The sequence below is a fragment of the Cucurbita maxima genome, unplaced genomic scaffold, assembly GCF_002738345.1.
Source record: "Cucurbita maxima cultivar Rimu unplaced genomic scaffold, Cmax_1.0 Cma_Scf00003, whole genome shotgun sequence".
NCBI lineage: Eukaryota > Viridiplantae > Streptophyta > Magnoliopsida > Cucurbitales > Cucurbitaceae > Cucurbita > Cucurbita maxima.
In genome coordinates this window covers 3,046,710-3,064,698 of record NW_019272019.1, presented here as the reverse complement: position 1 = coordinate 3,064,698, position 17,989 = coordinate 3,046,710, and the positions used below count along the sequence as shown (strand labels likewise).

Sequence of the window (17,989 nt, the reverse complement as noted above, 5' to 3'; positions counted from 1 at the left end):
ATATAACAAATAATTGAAAAAAAAACCATATTAAAAAAACAAAAAGAAAATAAAATAAAAATAAAGATTAAAAAAAAAGTAGATGGAATAATAATAATAGAAAAAAAAAAAAGCGCGAACCAAGCATCTCTTTACAACATCGTCACTAGTTTTTGCACTAGCTCGATCTTTAAAGGAGACGGAAAAATAAAATTATATATTTTTTTTAAAAAAATAATTTATATTTTATTTATGAACGTTAAATATTCTAAATAATTATTTATCACTTTAGACAATTTCAAACGATTTGAAAATTATATATTTATTTATTTATTTGAAAGGGAGTGTTTGAAATTTGTTAAAAAAAATAATTAAATTAATTAATCGAAAATCAATACAAATGATAAGATATTTAAAGAAAATCTGGATAGAAAATAATATTAATAATTTGAAGGGATCCTTAAAAGGGGTTATTCCCACGTCATGAATAAAATAAGTCAACATATTAAATACATTGAAATCGGTTCACATTGCTTTATCATGAAAAAAAGTTTTTGTCGACGTGGAAATTAAATTGCAAATTGAGGGATTATACGACTCTTAATTTATGCTTATGGGTGGTGACACGTCAGATACAAGTGGACACGAGAGCTTTTATTTAGGATTTTGTCTTTATAATTGATAATGACTCAACCTCTGACGTGGCAGCAAGCTATAGGGACAAGTCTTATTGGAGGATGTCGGCAATGGAAACACAAGGCTTGAAAGGTTAGAGATTTATCCAAAAATAAAATCTTTTTTTTTATTTAAAAAATTGAAAAGGAATCTTTTTTTAGGTTATTAATAAAAGAATTTCAAATTATTTTTTAAAATAGTTTATTCGACTATTATCTAATAAATTTAATTAATTTTATTAGATTCACGTCAAGAGTTTAATTTAAATAAATGAAATTTTTATGAATTTAGTTGTTTTTGTATATTCTTATTAAATAAATATGAATATATTATTTTCTAAGATGTATGCATGTATTTATTTGTTCTAATTATTTTTGTATTATTTATTTTAATTTTTTTTTATTATTTTATCCCGACTAAATAAACTTTGAAGTTATTGAGATGTAAATATAAATGAATATTTGAAAATAAATAAATATAGATTCGGTGGCATTTACATTATTATTATTATTATTATTGTTATTATTATTATTATTATTATTATTATTTGAGTTCATTATTGTTTGAAGGTGGTTGCCATCTCATTTATGGACATCAATACCAACGTGTCACTAAAGTCGTTGGAAATATTATAATAATATGGATTTAGTTGGGATTTTTTTATTTCAATTTAAATAAAATTAGTTCATATTATGAGCTCTCTATTTTTGGGTTGGGTTCGAGGTGTGAAATAATGTAGGGTTGAGTGGAAAAGTTTGATGACAAACATAGAGCGGAAAAATCCAACAAAAGTGGAACAGAGCACCAAATGGAGAAATAGTTGGTGACGATGTTTGACGAGAAACATGAAAATGAGGTTGAGTGAAGAAATGAGAACTAAGAAGAGAGTCCAATAGAGAAATAAAGTGGCGAGTGACGTTGACATTCGATGACACACATAAACGAGACAAGAGTGAGATGAGAATTGAGAAGTCGAATGACTACACACATAGAGAGCTGAGAGAAGTTGAACGACGAACGATGAAGAAAAACATTGTGGTGCGAGTGTGTGAGACTGTAAGTACAAGAGTCAAGACTTCACTTCACCTACCTAGGTACCCTTTAGGTCAAAGACGAGCATTGCGTGAGACTACAAGACAGAGCAAAGAGAGTCAAAGAGGTAGTCTGCAGAGTGCAGACACATTAGGGGCAAGGGTAGATGCATACGATGATTCACGAGTTTGGGCTATGTGGGTTTGAACCTATTTTATTATTATTATTTTTTTTTTAAAAGATTTTCGAGTTAGATCGAGTTGACCCAATAATTTGAATTCAAGTCCAACCAAAATTCGAAAATCCTTTTAAATCCAATCCAACCTTTATATTTTGGGTTGGGTTCGGTTGGGTTGACCCGCGCACTGAATTTATACCCATTAATGGGCCTGCAATTTTAGGCCCACTAATCCAATCTGGGCTTTGATGTCGGTTCTCCCCCTCTTCCGTTGATTAGTAAAGATTTTGGTATAATTAGTTCTTTCATTCTATATTATAATTGGGTCGGGTTGGGTTGACCCAATTTTTTACACACTGAATCTATACCCAACCCGAATTAGATCGGGTCCTAAAAAATCCAATCCAACCCTTATAATTCGGGTTGGATCGGGTCAATTTCTCGAACTCATATACATCCCTAATTTGGTACAAATACAAGACTAAGTCGTAAAGTGTTACTCAAAATAGATGCAAATCTGCCATAGTCACGATTATGAACGAGTCTTGTAATTTGTATGACAACAAAACGGTGTTCCGACAAAGACAAACAAGACAAGAACTTTTTGTCTTAATTGATTGGAATAATGTTGTATTTATTAGTCTATAAGACTAAATGTCTGATTAAAATATTATATTATAGATAGAAACTAATAAATATGTTAAACAATTTTTTTTTTTTAAATTTTGATCCCTATCAAATATTATAGAAAAATAAAAAATAATTTTGATTTTTTTTTAAAAAAAAATTATATGAAAATCAACTATTGGTCTAATGAAATTTGGAAGACCAATTCAAAGTAAAAGAAGGGTAAGGAATTTCGTGAAAGCTTACCATCACTTTCTGGGAGGGATACAAACTAGAGCGTGTGCCGCCAAATGCTTCGCAATTCCTCTTTTGAATTATCACCACACACTTTGGAAGACTGCTTCCTCCATGACTCATGACCCGGAAGGGGAGTTTTCTGCTTGAATTCTACTCATCTTCGAACGTTTTTTAAATTGGTAATCTGTGTTTGATTCATGTTAATCGCAGTACTTTAATGGCGAAGAAAAACAGAGTTGGTGAAGAAATGTTTAAGAACAAGAATTTTAAAAGTCGTTTCGAGGAAAAAAAATGTAGGGTTTAGGGTTTAAACTTATTTGCTTCCATATATTCTCAATGTTCCATGTTTATGGATTGTACAAATAGGAAAGGGCTGTCTCTGATTTGTGTTTGTGTTCTTGAAGAATTAGAAATTAGAAGGGTCTGAATATTTGTAATGATAGTCCCAAACTTTATGAAATTATTGAACTCTTCCATGGTGGTTGGAATTGGAATTAATGAAACTTGGTTGTCAGGATTTATTGCATGTTCTTGTGGACAGAGTCAATGCTTGAAGTCTTGGAATTTTGTGGACTATTGGATTCTTAGAGGGAAAAAAGAGAAGTTTAAAGAGATGGTAGGGGTTTATTGCTACACTATATATATTGGGAGGGAGAGAGCGAAGCCTTTGGCTTATGACTATCATTCTCATAAGAAATGGGAAAGCTTCACTTTCTGTTTTCTTTCTTGTTGTTTGCTGCCATGGTTTCTGGAAGGCATGAAACTGAAAGAACTGCGGGCTCAACAATGGTTGATGGTAAACAGGGCAGGATAGGAGCCATTGTAGATATGAGTTCTAGGATTGGTAAGGAAGAGATTTTAGCTATGCAGATGGCTATAGAGGATTTTAACTCCTTGAGCAATCGAAATTTCAGTCTCGTCATTAGAGATTCCAGAAGTGATCCCAATCTAGCAGCTCTAGCTGGTGAGAGTTCTTATTTCTGTTCATATCAATTTAAGTTTCCAGCTACTTTCTATCATTAAACAGTTTATCATCGAAACACAATCTAAAATGAACTATTGAATTTGCAGCTAAAGATCTCATCAGTATGCAACGAGTTCAGGTTCTTATAGGGCCCCAAACCTGGGAAGTGGCATCCGTAGTTTCTGAGGTTGGAAATGAGGAGAAGATTCCGGTATTGGCGTTAGCTAACGAAATACCGAAGTGGGCAAACGAGAGGTTCAAATTCTTGGTCCAAGCTTCTCCCTCTCAGTTAAATCAAATGAGGGCTATAGCTGGTATTATCGGTTCGTGGGATTGGCACCTAGTCAATGTTATATATGAAGATAGAGATTTCTCAACCACTGAAATATTTCCTCATCTTGTACATGCCCTCAAAGACGTAGGAGCTGAAGTAAGTGAATTTGTTGGTCTCTCACAATTTGATTCTGATATATTCACCAAAGAATTGGAGAGGCTAAGAAGAGGGTCTAGCAGAATTTTTGTAGTTCATTTGCCATTCAAGTTGGCAATGCGTTTATTCGAGACAGCAAAAGAGATGGGAATGATGGGAAAGGACTATGTATGGATCACCACCGATACTTTCACAAGCCTTGCACATTCTTTCAATGTTTCTATCAACTCTGTACTACAAGGAGTTGTTGGAGTCAAGAGCTACTTCCCAGAAAGAAATCCTCGATATCGTGACTTTTATCTTCGGTTTTGTCAAAGGTTTAGATTAGAGCATTTTGATGAGGACAACAACGAGCCCGGTATCTTTGCAGTACAGGCTTATGATGCTGCAACGACAGCAGCTATGGCAATGAGTGAAATCCAAGAAAAGGGTAATGATCACTTGTTAGAAAAAATAGAGCTCACTGACTTTCAAGGACTCGGTGGAAAGATTCAGTTCAAGGACAGAAAATTGGCCCCAGCTGATACTTTTCAGATTATCAATACCTTGGGAAGGAGTTATATGGAACTAGGCTTCTGGTCTGATACACTAGGATTCTCGCAAGAGTTGAGGGAAAATTCGTCTTCTAGCTCGTCGATGAAGGATCTTAGCCAAGTGTTTTGGCCAGGTGGATCGTCTGAAACTCCAAAGGGATGGGTCGTACCAACAGATGCCAATCCATTGAGAATTGGGGTGCCAACTGGTTCCATGTTCAAACAGTATGTACAAGTGGAAGAAGATCCTAAGGCCTTCAATGGACTTGCAATTGATCTGTTTAAAGAAACATTAGGCATCCTGCACGCCCCGCTGTCGTACCAGTTCCATTGTTTCGATGGCTCATATGATGATTTGGTGAATGAAATCTACTTGAAGGTAAGGAAAAACTGCAAGAACAACTTGCCTTTCTTTGCATGCTTATAAGAGTTTCTAAACAAAGCAGCCATAACTTAATAGAAGATTTTTCTATTTTAGTTGCGTTACACATAATACTAACAATCTTTCCTTATTCTGCTTGTCTATGAAGAAATTTGATGCAGCTATAGGAGACATAGCCATAATATCACGACGCTATGAACATACCGAGTTTACACATCCTTACTCCGAAGCAGGACTGGTGATGATAGTTCCTACCACAAATGACACAAGCAACAAATCATTGTTGTTCACAAAGCCCTTTACTATGACCATGTGGATTCTAATTGCTGTGGTAACCGTCTACAATGGCTTTGTCGTGTGGCTCATAGAACGAGGTCACTATCCTGAACATGATGGTTCAATGCTTGATGAAGCTGGAGCCATGTTTTTCTCATCCTTCACCACTCTCTTCTCCTTGCACGGTAACTAACACAACTGATGAGTTTTCTTGTCATTCTTGCTTTTCATTTGGAAAAAGTAAAATAAAACGGATAATTTAACATCATTTTGGCTGATTTTCTTGACAAAAGGCAATAGGCTGCACAGTAACTTATCGCGGATGGCTATGGTGGCGTGGCTATTCATGGCACTTGTGGTAACTCAGACATACACAGCTAATCTTGCCAGCATGCTCACTGTTCAAAAGTTCAAGGCGACTATATCGGATATTGAGACTCTCCAGAAAACGAATGCATATGTGGGAAACGGCAGAGGAACCTTTGTCAAAAGCTATTTGGAAGAAGTTTTGGACTTCCCTGCCAAAAATATAAAAAACTACACTACCCAAAACGATTTAGCTGAGGCTCTCAGAAACCAGGAGATAGCAGCTGCATTTCTTGAAGTCCCTTATGCAAAACTATTCCTCGCAAGATTTTGCAATGAATTCATGATTTCTGGACCAACCTACCATGTTGGAGGATTTGGATTTGTAAGATATATTGCTTCTACGTTTGCCTTGCATCTCATTTAATCCTCTGTTCTCTAGATTAACTTACGTTCTTGCTTCGCGACGTCTTGCAGGCGTTTCCGAGAGGCTTTCCGCTGTTACACGAAGTTAACAAAGCACTGCTTAAGGTATTTGAAAATGGCAAGTATAGAGAGTTGGAAGAAAGCATGATTGCTAGGGAGAAATGTGAGGATAGGGAAGCAAAAGTGAAAAGTTCAAGCCTCAGCCCCAACAGCTTCTTTTTACTATTTGTATTGAGTGGAGGAGTATCAACATTAGCATTGACATTGTACACTATCAGTGCTCATAAATCATTTCTTCAACAGACCGTTCTTTGGAGATTAATGTTAGCTGTAATCAAGAACTGGGGAAATCACAGGAGGGAATTTTCTCGACAACCAAACGACGTGCTGCTAATCGTCCCAAAGATCTTCCCAAACGCTACAAACCTGCAAATTCAGGTCCAGTAAACTGTGTATGGTTCAGTTTTGTTTTAAGTAGAATTATGGCTAGAAGAAGACTAGGTAGAGCTTTAGTGGGAAATATGGAAAACCTTGTAGATTATTAACAATTTTTCATAGGTTGATATGTAAAAATTTATTCTTTGATCCAATGAACAGCTCACACATCCCTTGGGGTTTTAGTTCTATGAATCACCTTAGATCATATAGCTTATAGCTTGCACTCTTCCGGTCGAAGGTTCAAATTCTTATACTCCTTGATTACGAAAAAAATGTTTGTATTATTGACGAGATTTGTAGCTATTTAGTTGGACAAGTAATATTAGACTATATTCAGATATAATGAATTAATCTTCTCATTTGTGTGGACAAGGGTCAGTTGTACTATTTTTTAGTTTAACTTGTATTTTATGAATTTGTGGCATCATCTATGTCCATTTTCCACATTACCATGTCAAATTCATTACTGTTCCATACAAAATTATTGTTTTGTCGACACTTGTTAACGGATAATTCAATCACACTTTGAAGTCTTAAATTCAGGTTTGATTTAGTCTTTGTAATTTTTAAAAACGAAAAATTGTAATAAATAGCTAAAATTATCGCATAATTTTAAAATATATCGAATGAGAGTCTTTCGAGTGGGAAAAGAAGTTAGGGTGTCATGGGAATAGACAGAAGTACCACATTTGTCTAAGCTCGAACAAACTCGACCTTAGCAAATTGACGGCCAATAGTGTAAGTTGAGGAAGAGCTATCATTAGTGTAAGTTGAGGAAGAGCTATGCAGCATTGAGCTAAGCTGAATTTGAGGAGGCCAAGACTTAAAGCTTCTAACATGTACATGAGCGTGCCCTATACATAATCGAGTGGTGGCACCGCTAACAAATTGCTAGTCTTTTTCGAGAATAAGGCGAAGCTAAAGATAACTTGTCTGGTAGGCTATTCTAATTTGTTTATGATAGAACTATTGCAGTGTATTTTTATTCCGATTACAGCTTCACATCACATCGGTAAAAAATGTATTTGAATGATATCGCTATAATTCTTAATAAATGTTATGTGATTTTTGGAGAAAAAGAAAAATTATTCTTTAAGATAAAATATTTTTAAATTTCTTGTTCATAATTAAGACTAAGTCTCAGGAGCATTGACGAAAAAATGGCCATACAAGAATGAAATTAAATGCCCAAAAGAATTCCTCAAACTCTGGCGAAGTCCAAAGGAGAAATCTACGAAATCCCTTCAAGAAATTTGAAAACAAAAAATGGAGTAAGCTTGAAAGATTCAACTTACCCATTTGAATATTACGAACAACCTTCAGAGATTCTCGTCCATGGCGATGACTCGCGACCAGGAAAGTCAATCGTGTATTAATTATTTATTCACTCTTGTCTCTATTTCAGCTTTGAATATTGTTCATCTTCTTTCTAATGTTTCCTTCCTTTTCCCCTCATTTATATTTTCTAATGCTTGTGCTCTGTATTGAATCTGAGATGGAGATGACAAAATGGGTAACCTGTGTTTCTGAAGGAATTTCTGATCTGAATCCATTTTCTTAGTTCTTTTTGTTCATTGAGTTGTTTGAATGAATGGCGTAGATTGTATCATTGTGCTATCTGAACACTATATTGACCAAAGTGCTATCACATAATCAATGCCTTTTCATGGTTCTTAGAATTTAAAGGGGTTTTGTCAAGCTTCCTCCACTCATTATTCTAGGTAGAGTCAAGAACCCTCTGAAGTTAGTGAGCCAAATATGTATTGTTCTTATTAGTTGGCATACAAAATATGAAGAAAAAGGACAGGGGGCTTATGTCTTTAATAAAAATGGGACAGTTCCCTGCTCTGTTTTCTTTCTTCTTGGTTACTTTGGTAGTTTCTTGGAGGCATGAAACTGAAGGAAACATGAACTTGACGATGGATGATAGTGGAAAGGGCAGAATTGGGGTCATTGTAGACAAGAGTTCCAGGATTGGCAAGGAAGAGATTTTGGCTATGCAGATGGCTGTTGAAGATTTTAACTCCTCCAGGAATCAGAGCTTTAGTCTTGTTATCAGAGACTACAAAAGTGATCCCAATCTTGCATCTCTTGCAGGTAAGAGTTTAGATTTCTTCTTTAATCTAATTGAATGTGTAACGGTTCACGTCCACCGCTAGTAGATATTGTCCTCTTTGGGTTTTCCCTTCCGGACTTTCCTTAAGGTTTTTAAAACGCGTATGTTAGGGAAAGTTTTCCACACCCTTATATAAAGAATGTTTCGTTCTCCTCCCTAACCATGTGCGATCTCACAATCTACTCCCCATTTGGGGCCCAACGTCCTTGCTGACACTCGTTCATCGATGTGGGATCTCACAATCCACCCCCTTCGAGGCCTAGTGTCCTCGCTAACACTCGTTCCCTTCTCCAATCGATTTGGGACTCCCCAATCCACTCCATTCAGGGCCCAGCATCCTTGATGGCACACCGCCTCGTGTCCACCCCCATTTGGGGCTTAGCCTCCTCACTGGCACATCGCCCGGTGCTTGGCTTTGATACCATTTGTAATGACCCAAGTCCACTACTAATAGATATTGTTCTCTATAGGCTTTCCCTCCAAGGCTTTCGCTCAAGGTTTTTAAAATGCGTCGGCTAGAGAGAGATTTCCACACCCTTATAAAGAATGTTTCATTCTCTTCCCCAACCATGTGGAATCTCACAATCCACCCCCTTTGGAGCTAGCATCCTTTTCGACACACCGTCTTGTGTCCACCCCCTTTAGGGCTTAGCTCTTCGTTGACACATCGCCCATTTTTTGGCTCTGATACCATTTGTAACAGCTCAAGCCCACCGCTAGCAAAGATATTGTCTTCTTTGTGCTTTCCCTCAAGGTTTTTAAAACGCGTCTGCTAGGGAGAGGTTTTCACACTCTTATAAAGAATCTTTCGTTCTCTTCCTCAACCGATGTGGGATCTCATAGAATTCCTTCTTATTCGTATCCATTGAACTATTATGAAGTATGACGAATCCTGGTTTGTTAACTTTGGTTTAATCCAGCTACTTCCTATACATCAAAGGGAGTTTATAACTTTAGCACAATCTAACCAAGTTGTTGAACTTGCAGCTAAAGAACTCATCAGTATGCAACGAGTTCAGGTTCTTATAGGACCCCAAACCTGGGAAGCGACATCCATAGTTTCCGAGGTCGGAAATGAGAAGCAGACTCCAGTTCTAGCATTAGCTAATGAAATACCGAAGTGGGCAAATGAGAGGTTCAAATTCTTGGTCCAAGCTTCTCCCTCCCAGTTAAATCAAATGAGAGCTATAGCTAGTATCATCGGTTCATGGGATTGGCACCTAGTCAATGTTATATATGAAGATAGAGATTTCTCAACCACTGAAATATTTCCTCATCTTGTACATGCCCTCAAAGACGTAGGAGCTGAAGTAAGTGAATTTGTTGGTCTCTCACAATTTGATTCTGATATATTCACCAAAGAATTGGAGAGGCTAAGAAGAGGGTCTAGCAGAATTTTTGTAGTTCATTTGCCATTCAAGTTGGCAATGCGTTTATTCGAGACAGCAAAAGAGATGGGAATGATGGGAAAGGACTATGTATGGATCACCACCGATACTTTCACAAGCCTTGCACATTCTTTCAATGTTTCTATCAACTCTGTACTACAAGGAGTTGTTGGAGTCAAGAGCTACTTCCCAGAAAGAAATCCTCGATATCGTGACTTTTATCTTCGGTTTTGTCAAAGGTTTAGATTAGAGCATTTTGATGAGGACAACAACGAGCCCGGTATCTTTGCAGTACAGGCTTATGATTCTGCAACGACAGCAGCTATGGCAATGAGTGAAATCCAAGAAAAGGGTAATGATCACTTGTTAGAAAAAATAGAGCTCACTGACTTTCAAGGACTCGGTGGAAAGATTCAGTTCAAGGACAGAAAGTTAGCCCCAGCTGATACATTTCAGATTATCAATATCATGGGAAGGGGTTGTAGGGAACTCGGCTTCTGGTCTGATAAATCAGGGTTCTCACCAGAGTCGAGGGAAAATTTGTCGTCTAACTCATCGATGAAGGATCTTAGCCAAGTGTTTTGGCCGGGTGGTTCTTCGGAAACTCCAAGGGGATGGGTTGTACCAACAGATGCCAATCCATTGAGAATTGGGGTGCCAAATGGTTCCATGTTCAAACAGTATGTACAAGTGGAAGAAGATCCTAAGGGAAACAATTTAACCTTCAAAGGACTTGCAATTGATCTGTTTAAAGAAACCATACACAGCCTGCACGTCCCTCCGTCGTACGAGTTCTATCGTTTCAATGGCTCATATGATGATTTGGTGAAGCAAATCTACTTAAAGGTAAGGAAAAACTACAAGAACAGCTTGCCTTTCTTTGCATGCATATAAGAGTTTCTCCTACTAACAATCTCTCCTTATTCTGCTTGTCTATGAAGAACTTCGATGCAGCTGTAGGTGATATCGCCATAATATCACGACGCTACGAACACGCCGAGTTTACACATCCTTACTCCGAAGCAGGACTGGTGATGATAGTTCCTACCAGAAAAGACAAAAGCAACAAATCATTGTTGTTCACAAAGCCCTTTACATTAACCATGTGGATTGCAATTGCTATGATAAATGCCTACAATGGCTTTGTAGTCTGGTTCATAGAACGAAGTCGCTATCCAAGTCACGACGGTTCGATGTTTAATCACGCTGGCACCATGCTTTGCTCATCCTTCACGACTCTCTTCTCACTACATGGTAACCAACACAGCTAACAAGTGTTTGTTCTGCATTTGTGGGGGAAAACATATAATCTAACACATCATATTGGCTTGTTTTGTTTACCAAAGGTAACATGCTGCATAGTAACCTGTCACGGATGACCATGGTGGTTTGGTTGTTTATGGCACTCGTGATAACTCAAATATATACCGCGAATCTTACAAGCATGCTCACTATTCAAAGACTCGAACCGACTATATCGAATATTGAAACGCTCCAAAGGGGAAACGCTTTAGTCGGATATGGTAAGGGATCCTTTGTCAAAAGATATTTGGAAGAAGTTTTACACTTCCGACCCGAAAATATAAAGAACTACTCCACACCTGATGATTTTGCTGAAGCTCTCAGAAACCAGGAGATATCAGCTGCTTTTCTTGAAGTTCCTTTTGTGAAAATATTCCTTGCTAGATTTTGCAGGGAGTTCATGATTTCTGGGCCAACCTACAAAGTTGGTGGATTTGGATTTGTATGTCCTTGTTGCTGCTATTCCCTTGTGTTTCATATCATATGTAAATTCTCTGAACTTTGCTTCGCGCTGTCGTGCAGGCGTTTCCACGAGGCTCGCCGTTGTTAATGGATATCAACGTAGCGTTGCTTAAGGTATCTGAAACTGGGAAGTTCAAAGCTTTGGAGGATAGCATGATTGCTAATGAGACATGTGAGGATGATGATGCAAAGGAGGAAGGTTCACGCCTCAGCCCCAACAGCTTCTTTATACTGTTTGTATTTAGTGGAGGAGTATCAACAATAGCTCTCACATTGTTCATCTTTAGTGCTCATAGCTCTAGTTTTCATCAGAACGCTATCTGGAGATTAATGATAGCTGTAATGAGACACTGGGGAAAGCATAGGAGGTCGCCTTCTCGACGAGTATGCGACAACCTGCAATCGACGACCGTCTCAAATAACTTCGTGCACAACACGAACTTACGAATTCAGGTCTAGAAAACAGTGAGATCTTTCATTCAAATTTTTTTCTTCCATCAATAACGTTGTATCTTGGGAAAAATACAGGAGGCCGTCTTCTCGACGAGCAAGCGATGAACCACAACCAACGACTGTTTCGAATAACTTCGCACACGACACACTTGCAAATTCAGGTCTAGAAAATTGTGACACCTAATGCAAATAATGTGCAGATGAGGGAGCTATAAAGGGAAGCTTGGGAAATCAGACAAAGTCTTTGATTAGAATGTAAAAATTTAATGTATTAGCCTAAGAACATGGCTGTCTTTTGTCTTTGTCTGACATGTTCTGACTTTTAGACTATCGAGAGATTAACGATTGTTGTATATCTATCTTTTCCATATCTATCTCGTGAAATTCTTTCTGTAACTTCCCATGTTTAGGATATATTCGATATCGATTGTAACTTGTAGTTCGATAACATTTTATCCTCGAATTTATGAGTAGTTGCCGAAATATATCTCGCTATTATTTCATTTTGGTTTTCTTCTTCTCTCTATCAATCCTCAAAGATGAATTGAATATACGAATCGATGACTATTTCATAAGGTGATATGATGAGGTTGTAAAGTGCAAACACCTTGAAGTTCAAGAGTATACACTCTCCTGTAATACGGCTCCGTCCTAGCGGCCTCCCCTTTCCTTTGACCAACGGGTCATCGAACCAAGTAGTCTGGTCTCTACCTATATGCACCCTCGTTTGGTGGATATAGTTGATGGAGCTGGTTTTCCAATTCTATTCAGAACTAAGAGTTCTCATTTTTTTAATAGAGACATGTATACGGGCGAGGAAATTTCTAAGTTCACTGTTATTGGATGAACGAATGCAATAGGGAGAGTAACGAGATGAGATTGGATAGAACTAAATTTAATGAGTTAAATAATTAATTTTGAAAGGCTCAAAAATAGAAAAATATCATAAATAAAATAATAATAAAGAACATGTTCACATAATTTGGGCAGCTAGAGAAGAAAAGCATATAATAAAATAAAGATTCAAACAATTCCTGACAATGTCTGCTTTAATACATTAATTAATCCAATTAATAAATCCACCCTTAAAAAATTAAAAAAAAAAAAAAAAAAAAACCAATAATCTTTTTTTTAAAATAATAATAATAAAAATTCTATCTTAAAAAAATAGTAAAAGAAAGCCAGCTGTCAGTTGCCCCAACAGATCCACACCGATAGTTATTTCTTTTTCTTTTCTTTTCTTTTTTTTTTTCCATTTTGGGGTTAAAAAAAATTATAAAAAGAGAAGAAAGAAAAACATGTTCATCCACGTGTCAACAGACTGACCGTTGAATATCGAGCTGTCAAGTGGGCCCCACCACGTAAACATCCAAGTGGAAATTGGAAGCAAATCACGTGAAGAAGTCCGTCCATTTTGTTAGCATTCATTCGTTCACTCCACAGTCAACTTACAGCCTGCTCCTTCTCCGTCTCAGCCGCTTGAGGCGGAGCACCTTCCCCTGAAGACGGTGGCTGCTGCTGCGGCGGCGGCGGCGCCACCACCCCATTTTGATTGCTGCCCATTTTCTTCAAACTTTGTTGATGGTAAACTTGCCTCAATCTCTCTATTTCTTTCTTCAATGCCTCTTGATGAGCTGAAAAAAAACAAAACCCATTTTTTAAAATTGAATTATATATTAAAAAAAGGGTTTTTTAAAAAGAAAAAAAGAAAATTACCATCTTTGAAAATCTTATCTTGAGCCAAGGCTGCAATCCTCTGCTTGAGAGCACTGTTATCAACGTTTAGAATCAATCTTTGGTGGTCTAAAAATGCCACTCTTGGGGACAATGCTGATACTTCAGTCTGCCATAATACCCAATAATTAAACTTAGTTAATTATGATTAACGATTAATTAATTAAAAAAAGAAATTATCCGTACCTGTAATGAAGTTACACTCCGCTCGAGCTCGGAAATGTATTGTAATTTTCTGACTCTCGACCTTTGTGCTGATTGTCGATTTGCTAAAATTCTGATGCAAAAAAAATCACCCACTAATCATTAAGTTTTCTAATTATGTTATTAATTACGTAGTGGCTGTGATCATAAATTAATTAGAAGGTTATTGCAAAATTTTATTAAAAATATTGTTTTAAATTGTGTGTGTGTGTGTGTGTGTGTGTTTTTTGGAATTGATTGATTTATGGGATTGAATACCTCTTAACTCGCTTGGGATCAATGGTGTTATCGCCGGCGGCAGAGGAGGACGGCGGAGGTTGAGATAGCTGCGGTAGTTGACAAGGGGAGCTTTCGACCTCGCCAGGTTCATTCTTCAACTGATGTGGAGGAGGGGGTGGATGTTCCGACGGGGTTGTTTTCTCGTCGTTGTTACTATTCTGGTCAGAGGGGGTGGACGGATTTGACGACGACGGCGGAAGCGGCATGGAAATGTCATCGGAAAACATGGACATGAGTTGGTCGTCGTCAAGGCGGTCGAAGGGAGGAGGAGCATGTAGAAGGGCGGAGGCGGAAGCAGCGGCTGCGGCGGAGGAGGAGGAGTTGCGACATTCATCGGAAAATGGGGTTTCGAGGAAGGCAATGGAGTCGCTGATGGATCTCCGGTGAAGGCCGCGGCGGGCGGTGGAGAAGTCGAGAAAGTCGTCGACCCAGGAGGAGGTATGGTGGGCGGATGGCGGTGGGTGGGGCGGAGGAGAAGGAGAAAAGTTGGGCATTGAAGGTGGAGGAAAATGAGGCCAATTTTGAGGGAAAGATGGTATTTTTGGGGGAAATTGAGCCATATTGGTATGTAATTAAAGACACACCAACACTCATACACAGGGAATTGGGGTTTATAATGGTGCGCTCATCATCACCAATTACATCCAAATTTAACCCATTCTAATATCATGTATAATAATTCAAGTCCACTGTTAGCTTTAAACTTTCCCTTCTAATAAATGTGTCTAGCTAGGTTTCCACGCCCTTACAATGTTTACTCAACCCCACTTCCCCTCTCCAATCCATATGTGACTTTACAATCCACCCCCTCTCCCTTGGGAGCCAACATTCTCGCTGACAAACCACCTACTGACTAGATCTATTATTTGTTTTGACCCTTTATATATCATTGTCAGCTTCATAGTTTGACGTATAGTTGTAAGTCTTACAATTTTAAAACGTATTTATTAAGGAAAGGTTTCCACACCTTTGTAAGAATTTTTTGTTCTCCTCTCCAACCAATAAAGGATCTCACAATCTATTAGTGTTAGACTTTGATTGTTACAAGAGAAGTTCTACGTCCACTAATTAAGGGTGAATATACCTTTTCATTAATATAAAATTAGGAGAGTTCAAGTTCAAACTACACCATAAAAGCCTTTTTTAAAAATTTTACTTTGACAGAATTCAATTCAAGACCCCAAAGGCATAGGAAGAGAGAGGGGAAAGTGGGTCACATGGGGGGTGGGATTAGGGACAGCTAGCAACAGCTGTGGGGAGGGGTGGATACAAATCAGGCCATTCTTATTTATTTTTCCTTTTTTCTTTTTTTTTCTTCTTCTTAATAATTTTAAAAATCAAAATTCCAGTTAATAAAATAAAAATAAAAATAAATGTATATATATAATATTTTATATAAAAGGTATCAGACACCACGTGCCGATGTGACCCTTGGCCTTCACATCCCTCTCCTTATCTTTACAATTAAAAGTTAAATGTTTTTATGTTTTCCTATTTTATATTTTAACTTCCAATTTTATAGTTATTTTTATATAAAAAAAATGTATAAATCTATAAATTCCAACCTAGATGAATACGAATATCATAGTTGATATATATATATATATATATATATATATATGAGATATAGAGCGAATATAATATGAATTAGTGAGGATGATTATATAATTATCGACTCTTTTGATTCTATATTTGGTACTTAATTAAGATTACGTTAGAATACTACAAAAAAAAAAAAAAAAAAAAATACTTGCTTAATCATTTGGACGTGGTCTCAATTTGAAAGATTATAGTCAATCGAAGATTTAACGACTTATTAGTAGATATTTTTCATCTGACACCCGAGTAAAAAAAAGTATATGAATGAACTAAGATCACATCCAAATGAGAGGAATAAGATTGTTAAGAAATATTTAAAAGAATTGAAAGCGCAATTTATATCCACAAGATGCATCTTTTTAGAAATTTTCTTAGAATGCATGTGAGTGAAGACAAAACATGTTGGAAGAACTCGTGTTGGTTTCTAAGGATAGTCTTCACTCTTAAGAAACAAGGAACATAGATAAACTGTCCATGTCCGAGAGGACGTAAGAGAATGTCGGAGTTATTAGGTGTCTAATTTAGATTCGAACCCTAATTTGAATTCTGGGTATGAGGCGTTATATTTCAAGTGTAAGTTTCAACTACAAGGAGAGTCGTTTATGCTGAAGAATAAGAATATATCTCGAAACTGTCTGATTTAATAAATCTAACGAACGTTCGTAATAATGTATGTATGTAAGAATGATGTCCTCCCCCATGTGAATTGTTTGAAAGAGCCCACCTTCCCCTCCTTTGCTTTGTCCCCAAATCACACTCACATGTCTGCCTCTCTTTCCCTTTAGCTTCTACAAATCATCATCCCAAGAGTGAAGGGAAAGCCAAAATTAATGCTCTTTTTATTTTTTATTTTTTTAAAAAAGTATTATTATGGAAAACATTAAAAATAAATTAAAATTTTAAACAACAATAATCATGATTACATGCTTAAGTACATTTTTTAATTATAACATATGGTAAAACCCATACCCCAACTTTATTTTAATTTTCCCTATTTAAAAAAAAAAAAGAATTTATTAAATAAATAAATAAATAAATAAATGGGGTGAATATCATCATCATATGCATAATGCATGCCATGTTCCACGTTTGGAACAATTCCCATAATTTTAGGATTCTCCATATTCTTACTTTTTTTTTTCTCTGTTATTATATTTATTTTTATTTAGATCCACGCGGTTTTTGTTCGGTAAACTAGATGGGTAATAGTTAGCTATGTTCGTATTAATAGATTTTATTTATTTAAATATTATTTAAAATATCGTTTATTTAATAAGAACCAAAATAAATATCAATCACGATAAATATTATTCTTTTATTCTCGGAGTTAATTTGGAAGAATTGTTCGGTAGACTATCAAAAATTAGAATGGAAATCTAAGATATCTTTTTTCATAATTTTAAATAATTAGAATTTCGTTACTAAATAATGTCAATATAACTTTTAATTCACTAAATAAATATATATGAATATTTATAAATGTCTCCTATTTTAAGAAATTATTTAATATTAAAAATAAAGTTAAATTAATAAATACGTTCTACTTTATCCCAAAAATAACTTACTTTCAAATGTTTCATTACCATGTAACTTTAAAAAAAATTAAAAAAATAAGTTTTACATGAAAATAATTAATAATTTGTTTAAAAAATATCCTTCCATTAAAAAAAAAAAAAATCAAAAACTATATTTACCATTAATACTATATTTTACAAATTTTTGAACACTAAAAGGTATTTTTTAAAATTAAAGAGTATTTTTTAAATCATTTTGAAAGTTAAATAACATTTATAAAATAAAATACTAATAATTTTTATGTGCTATTGCAATTGAAATTTTTGAAAATTATTTTTTATTTATTTTTAAAGTTGAAGGGTATTTTAGAGATTTTTTTGAAATTTTAGGGATATTTTTGAAAACGTATTATTTAAAATTATTTTAGCCTAAAAACAATAACTAATTAAAATAA

At 35.9% G+C, this 17,989-nt stretch overlaps 3 protein-coding genes across 5 annotated transcripts; 2 read left to right on the top strand and 1 right to left on the bottom strand.

Annotated features, from left to right (window-relative positions):
• Positions 1–3,424: 3,424 nt before the first annotated feature.
• On the top strand, positions 3,425–6,675 carry LOC111476827 (glutamate receptor 2.8-like). Its single transcript, XM_023120645.1, has 5 exons — positions 3,425–3,692; positions 3,800–5,034; positions 5,186–5,498; positions 5,607–6,004; positions 6,097–6,675. The coding sequence occupies exons 1-5, from the start codon at positions 3,425–3,427 to the stop codon at positions 6,490–6,492; spliced, it is 2,610 nt and encodes an 869-aa protein (XP_022976413.1). The 3' UTR covers positions 6,493–6,675.
• Positions 6,676–7,648: 973 nt separating this feature from the next.
• On the top strand, positions 7,649–12,572 carry LOC111476825 (glutamate receptor 2.8-like). 3 transcript variants are annotated; one of them, XM_023120643.1, is made up of 7 exons: positions 7,650–7,996; positions 8,084–8,580; positions 9,587–10,833; positions 10,929–11,241; positions 11,334–11,731; positions 11,812–12,204; positions 12,280–12,572. In XM_023120643.1, the coding sequence occupies exons 2-7, from the start codon at positions 8,274–8,276 to the stop codon at positions 12,307–12,309; spliced, it is 2,688 nt and encodes an 895-aa protein (XP_022976411.1). In that variant the 5' UTR covers positions 7,650–7,996; positions 8,084–8,273; the 3' UTR covers positions 12,310–12,572. The 3 variants fall into 3 exon arrangements, with proteins under 3 accessions (XP_022976412.1, XP_022976410.1, XP_022976411.1); XM_023120644.1 differs by having other exon boundaries at positions 7,649–8,580; positions 11,812–12,119; positions 12,283–12,572; XM_023120642.1 differs by having other exon boundaries at positions 7,649–8,580.
• A 623-nt stretch (positions 12,573–13,195) lies between these two features.
• Positions 13,196–15,053, bottom strand: LOC111476906 (basic leucine zipper 34-like). The gene is made up of 4 exons (XM_023120773.1): positions 14,401–15,053; positions 14,125–14,215; positions 13,921–14,047; positions 13,196–13,838 (listed from the first exon to the last, which is right to left on the bottom strand). Exons 1-4 carry the CDS (start codon positions 14,979–14,981, stop codon positions 13,648–13,650), a joined length of 990 nt encoding a protein of 329 aa, XP_022976541.1. The 5' UTR covers positions 14,982–15,053; the 3' UTR covers positions 13,196–13,647.
• Between the last annotated feature and the right edge of the window lie 2,936 nt (positions 15,054–17,989).